The 6,992-nt window shown below is 31.3% G+C and overlaps 1 protein-coding gene across 1 annotated transcript; it reads right to left on the reverse strand.

Moving 5' to 3' along the window:
* Positions 1 to 3,069: 3,069 nt before the first annotated feature.
* Positions 3,070 to 5,081, reverse strand: LOC118043613 (cytochrome P450 71AU50). Its single transcript, XM_035051640.2, has 2 exons — positions 3,998 to 5,081; positions 3,070 to 3,898 (listed from the first exon to the last, which is right to left on the reverse strand). Exons 1-2 carry the CDS (start codon positions 4,862 to 4,864, stop codon positions 3,284 to 3,286), a joined length of 1,482 nt encoding a protein of 493 aa, XP_034907531.1. The 5' UTR covers positions 4,865 to 5,081; the 3' UTR covers positions 3,070 to 3,283.
* Between the last annotated feature and the right edge of the window lie 1,911 nt (positions 5,082 to 6,992).

A 6,992-nucleotide genomic window follows, 5' to 3' on the forward strand; every position in this document is an offset into this window, starting at 1 on the left:
TTTTTTATCTATATACAATCAAATTAAATCAAAACCCTGAAATTATTGGCCAACAAAAACTAAAAACAAATAATTTTTTTTTTTTTTATCATTTCATTTCATTTATACTATTGAGTCAAGGTAATATATTATTTATTGTTTCCATCCATAAATAAGAATGGAAAACAAGAATGGAAAACGAAAGGAAATAAAAATAAAATAAAAACCTAAAATTATTCTTCCCTCATGTATAATACGAAAATAAGAAAGAAACCCTAACTGCTGATCTCATCTAGCACATGACATAACTAAAATTAAAATAAATAAATAAATAAACTAAATAGCAGCAGGACGACCCACCATATGAGAGTGTAAAAAGGAAAACCCGCCACCTCCACTAAGGATAATGCTAACTTAAAATCTAATCAGTAAAATTATTTTTACAGTTTTTATTATGATTTATTCCCCTTCTTCTCTTAGAGTTATGTATTTTATTTAGCATGCTGGTATTAAAGACTAAAATTAAGTGCAAAGTAAAAAAAGTGCGGTCAGCTTTTGGTATTCTAGATTTGTCAGAAGCTAACCTTTTTTTTTTTTTAAGTTAAATTAAATTGATGTTCATGTAATTTATATTATTTGGGCTTCCTGGATTTTATTTTTTCTTGACATCTTATCCTCCGTGCTTTATAGCATTATGGCAGGTTTTGAGGGTGCAGGTTGCAGTTTAAAAAAATTATAAATTATTTTTTTTAATATGATTTTAATAAAGAGTTTCAGTGAATTTATATAAAATTATAGTGTATATTGAATTAAATAAATATTTTTAAAATTATAATTAAGATAAAATATACAGCATATTATAGCATTATCAAACTAACCTTCAAATCTAACCCAACATGTCTAATCTAGGGTTTAGGTTAAGTAGGTTTCAATAAAAATACAGAAAAAATTAATTCAGTATGACTCAGTAAATAAAAGTTTGCCTGTAACCTGATTAGTATAGAAAAAACTAATCATAATTCTTTTTTAATTTTTTTTAAAATAATATTGTTTTTAATTTTTTATAAAACAAAAAAATATTAGATTAATGCTTAACTAACTTGACTAATTACATAAGGGTGATCATTTTCAATACGGTTCGGTTTTTATCAAAAAAAATAACCAAACTGAAATTTTTTTTTTGAAAAACAAACCGAAACCGGGTCAAACTGACCAGTTTCGGTTCGGTTCGGTTTTTTTAGGGGAAAAACCGGTTCAAACCAGTTTGGCTCGGTTTTTCTGGTTTTGGCTCGGTTTTCTCGGTTTCGGCTCGGTTTTCTTGGTTTAGGCTTGGTTTGGCTCGGTTTTTTTCCGGTTTGGTTCGGTTCTTTCAGTTTTTTGCTTATAAAACCGAAACCGAACCGAACCAGCCGGTTTTTTCAAAATTTTAATCGGTTTTTTTTTTCGGTTCGGTTTTTTTGGTTATTTTTTTTCTAGTTTTCTCGGTTTAGTGGTGTTTTAATTAAAAAGTCAGGTTCTAAAATTTAATTTAGAAAAATAATCTCGAAGTGTACCCATTGAACAATGGTCGTTGGTCTGACTCGAGATCAAAAGGTTCCACTACCTTAAGAATTTACCTTTTTTTCTTTTCGTTTATTTTATTTCTCAAAAGTTCCCATGAACTTATGGTTATTTACCAACAAACCCTTACTTATTTCAAAAAAAAAACTAAAAAGATGGAGAAAACATTGTTACAGTTCATTGTGAAGACGAACAATAATTCTCCTTCTTGGCCTTAAAAACAAATAGCTCTTTATGATGCGTTTGAGGGTAAAATAGTTTTTGTATTGGGATAATTTTGGTGTTTTATAATTGATTAGCGGCAGTACAAGTATTTTGTCTTTAGATTTATAACACTACTCTTATAAGAAATAAAATTTTGAGCTTCTACTTATTTTTTTCATTTTTAATTAAAAATACACAGTAAAATAACATTTTTACTCTTGTAATAAAAAATAAAATAAAAAAGTATATGGAGGCCCTTTTCATTATTTTCAATATTGTTGCATGGTAAAAAGACATTGATATCCTTGATGTCACATAATTTAGCTCTTAGGTTAAAAGGTATTTGTGTCATTTTATTATTAGTTTTTTTTATATAAATTGGTTGGGGTGGGGTCATTTGAGTATTTTAATAATTAAAAAAAAAGATAAACAGGTGTTGTGTAACGTCAACTACTCGGCCATCTTCAAACAGCACGTGAGGTTGATTCCAGGGCTAAAAAGGCTCTTTCAAGGTGGCTTCTGCTTCATCTTAGTGCCTTTTCATTGGATATGTGTTGTGTGCATTGATAAGAGGTCAAATTTGTCACCGTCCATTATTTCTTCTTTTTTTTTCTTTCTTTCCTCTCTCTTTCTCAATGTCTGTGCCCTGACACTTGATTTTTCTGTCAACCCTTAAACATCTATTTCTTTTTTTATTTAGTCCTTGCTTTTTTGTTATAAATTTTTTGGAATAATTTATTAAATTATATTTTTTTTTGATTTCATCATCATTTAATTTTTTACTTTGTCGAATTTGATCTCTATTCTTTTTATTATTGTTTTTTATAGTCTAATATAATTTTTAGAGTTGCGTTCTTTTTTCAATTCACCCTCAATAAATTTTTTTCGTGATAGATTTCATTTTCAATTTTTTAATTATTATCTTTTTGCTTTGCATAATTTTCAAAAGCAGTATTTTTTTACCTGATTTAATTCTTCAACATATAATTGGTTTGAAATTGAGCTTAGTTAAACCTGTGTCTAAGATTTCACTGGTTGTAAGCTTTGAAATTAACCTAACTTCATGAGGTTTGCTTAAGATTATTTTAGTTTTTTATCGTTTTTGTAAGGTAATATTTTTTTTATTTCATCATTCAATATTTATTTAATAAAATATTAAACTCTTCTGTTTTTTATGCTTTCTATGACCTTGGTTTTGGAGGCCGTAGTCACACCTAGTTGATAAACAGCTAGATTTGCTTCTGATTTATTAACACTTGGTATGCATAAAGCAAACAATCATGCTGTGTCTATGAATCGCTAGTGCTTTGTATAAACAAAGTCATCAACTCTAATGGTGCTTTTATATGTATTCTTCTTCCATCGCTCGGACAGAGAATAGCTTATCTAGTTTTCCAAAAGAAATGGCATATACCTCATTTGGTTGCTCTTAAAAAGATGGTAAAATCCTTTGAAGAGTGTGATGAACAAGAAAGCACACAGAATTAATTTAGCAGGGAACATTATTTTGATCTAAAACAAGACACCGACACATTTAGCTTCATTTGTTAAGGCGATATGTAGGAATAGCTAGTAGATGCTTGGACCTGCAGAGTACGAGACCAAACTCTTCTGTCATGTCCACTTCAGATGGCAATATTCCATTTGGAAGTTCCCAGTCAAAGCAATGCAGCAGCTGCGCAACCACCAGCCGCACCGCAGTCAGCCCTAATTGCATTCCAGGGCAGCTTCTGCGGCCAGTGCCAAATGGAATAAGCTGGAAGTCGCGGCCCCGAACATCAATGTCACTGCCAACAAACCTCTCTGGATAAAACTTTTCTGCATCGGTCCAAGCTTTTGGGTCTCGACCAATGGCCCATACATTGATTATAACATGTGATTTCTTCGGTATGTGGAAGCCATTCACAACGCAGTCCTCCGTGGCCTCATGAGGGATCATCAGAGGACCCGCTGGATGGAACCGCAAGGTTTCCTTCACAACCATGTCTAGGTACTCCAACCTCTCCAAGTCTGATTCCTCTACCATCCTTCGCTTTCCCACTACTTCTTCTAGTTCTCTTTGCAGTTTCTTCATAACCCGTGGATTTTTTATCAGTTCTGAGAGTGCCCAGTCAATCACAGTTGCTGAAGTGTCCACTGAACCCACAAGCATGTCCTGCAAAATTAAAAGATATTTAGATTAGTAATGTGCCACCATTGTTGAGTAGTTAATTTAACTCTTTCATCAAGATTAAAAGATAAAATGCTCATTTACCAGCATCATTGCTTTCATACAGCCTTGATCGACGAGGTACTCGTTTTCTTCGGATTTTATGAAACTTAGCATGACGTCAACAAAGTCCTTGTTTTTGCCCTTCTCCTGGTAGTGTACATGCTCGTGAATAATCTTGTCAAGAAAGACATCTAACACTTTGGAAATAGCCTTCATGCGTCTTGTCAGTCCCTGGAGATCAAGAGCTGCGATTTGAGGAATGTAATCTCCCAAGTGTGGAGCTGCTGATAAATGCATGACCTCTTGCATCACAGATTTGAATCCCCTCTCATCAAGATCCTCATCTAAATATTTCTTCCCAAACACCATTCTACAGCTCATGTCAGCACTGAGGGACGAAACCTTGGCACTCAGATCGACAGCAACACGTTCCTGTGCAGCTTCTTGAATGTACTTAATCAACAGATCAAGCTCCTCCATTCTCATTGCCTTGAAAGATGCAACTTTCAAGCTACTAAGCAACTCTACTGTGCACATCTTACGCATGCTGCGCCAATACGAACCGTATTGTCCAAAAGCCATGCCTTTTTGTCCATAAGAGATGTACCTTGCAGACTCGCGAGGTGGTCTGCCAGCAAAAACAAGGTCATGGGTCTTAAGAAATAATTCGGCAGCTTCAGGCGAAGAGACAACAATGGTCGGCACCAGGCCTAACTGCAAATGCATGATGGGGCCATATTTTTGAGCAAGCTGATGAAGAGCTCGATGAGGGAACTTCCCTAACAAATGAAGACTTCCAAAAATTGGAAACCCTCTTGGACCAGGCGGTAGTCTCTTATTCTCGGTGCTTAACCATCGGAGCAGAAAGATAAGTGCAACAAAGGCTAGAGAAGTCCAAATCCAAGCCATGAATCTGTGATTCTATAACTTGCTGTTCTTGAAGTGTATAAAATCTCTGCCCTTTTATTTACTTGGATATTGTGACTTAGGAATCGAAGCCTGAAAGAAAAACAAACAGGAGAGGTAAGTTCATCGTTGTTGTTGTTTGTTGTTTTGATCGAACTTTAACTTGTGTGTAGTTAAGATCGATCGTGACATACTATAAAAACACATTACTTTCTGTGGAGAGAAGGATGGGATGCCCAGCCAACAATAAATAGGTTAGGTTGCATCTCATGGCTTTCAAAACACACCGTTTAGGAGAGACAAAAGGAGAGTAATCCAATGAAATTACATGAGATATTTGTGAGAGAAGCTCTAGAATGTTTACTTTTATTAGAAGAGAAATTATTAATTGTTTTTCTATTAATAAAATATTATTGTGATTTTTATATTATATAGTATTTTTTTTCTCATAAGCAAATTAATCTAATTTTTTAGTCAACTAGCGTAAATTCTTGAATTTATTATTATTTATTTTTCTTGGTGTCTTATTGCCTGTTTGAAATTGTTTTTTAAAAGTATTTTTAAAAAAAATTTAAATTTTTTTTTCTTTGAATTAATATATTTTTGATGTTTTTAAATTATTTTGATATACTGATTTTAAAAATAATTTTTAAAAAAATAAAAAAAATATTATTAATATATTTTTTTAAATAAAAAATATTTTAAAAAACAACAACAATTACACTCTTATGACTCTTTTGTGTATTTTATTTAGCTTGGAGGCATTAAAGACACACCATTTAGGAGAGATAAAAGGAGAGCAATCCAATGAAATATATGAGATATTTGTGAGAGAAGCTCTAGAGTGTTTACTTTTATTAGAAGAGAAATTATTAATTTTTTTTCTATTAATGAAATATTATTGTGATTTTTATATCATATAGTAATTTTTTTCTTGTAAGCAAATTAATCTAATTTTTAGTCAACCACGTAAATTCTATTATTATTTATTTTCCTTGTTGTCTTAGAGTTGTGTATTTTATTTAGCATGGCGGCATTAAAGACTAAAATTAAGTGCAAACTAGCAAAAGTGCCGTAAGCTTTCGGTATTCTAGATTTGTCAGCACAGATAACCACAAACACCTTCCGCATCACCTGCCCCCTTTTGTCCTAGCACCTATTTTTGAAACCATGTGTCTCGCAGCCTGATTCCATGATGCCTCTCCGGGGTTTGAAAAATAAATGCCTACGGGTGTGCTTGGCAAAACGCACCTTTAGGCCTTGGTTATAATTTTTTTGCTCATTATAATTTGATATTTAAACAAATAAATCTCTTTTTCATAATAGAAAATTTCAAAAATATTTGGAGGACTTCGTTGATTTATTTGTAGGCTCCTCACATTTTGCTTTATTTTTTTTCTTTATTTTTATATTTTTTTGTAAATATATTCATTCTGTGGACTATTACTATAAAAATTAAATTATAAGAGATGATATTGAAAAATAAATATTCAAAAATAATATATATATATATATAGCAATTAAAATTTTGAGGATCAAATTTGATATAATCAGCAAATAATATAATATATCTAAATTTTTTTATAACTTTCAGAAAGTATTTTCCGTTCCGAAATACATATTTCCGCTTTCCTCGTTGTTTCTAAAAATTATTTAAATAAACAATTTTATATGTACTAATACTTGCACTCAATTTGTCCTACTAAATATTAATATTATAGCACTGTGAAGAGATCTTTGATTTTTAATCTCTTTCGATTTTATAAACTCTGATTTTTTTTACGTTTTGCTGATCAAAAACGTTCTCTTGAAGTTTTCACATTCTCGCGTATTACAACTTTCAAAACTCCATTCTTAATTTTAATTCTAAAAAAATTTAATTTCTTTTTCAAATTAATTTTTTTATATTTTTAAATTATTTTAATAGCTGATATTAAAAATAAATTTTAAAAAATAAAAAAATATATCATTTTAATATATTCATTCACTAAATGTTTTATGCATATAATTTCCAGGATATTTTATGTGTATTTCATTGAAACCTAGCCCACCTCAATTATGACGACTTCAAAAACTTTTGACATGTTAAAGGATAGTAAGGTCGTGGAGGTCCAGTATTTGGCTACTGATG

This window comes from Populus alba, chromosome 7 (genome assembly GCF_005239225.2).
Source record: "Populus alba chromosome 7, ASM523922v2, whole genome shotgun sequence".
Taxonomy (NCBI): Eukaryota; Viridiplantae; Streptophyta; class Magnoliopsida; order Malpighiales; family Salicaceae; genus Populus; species Populus alba.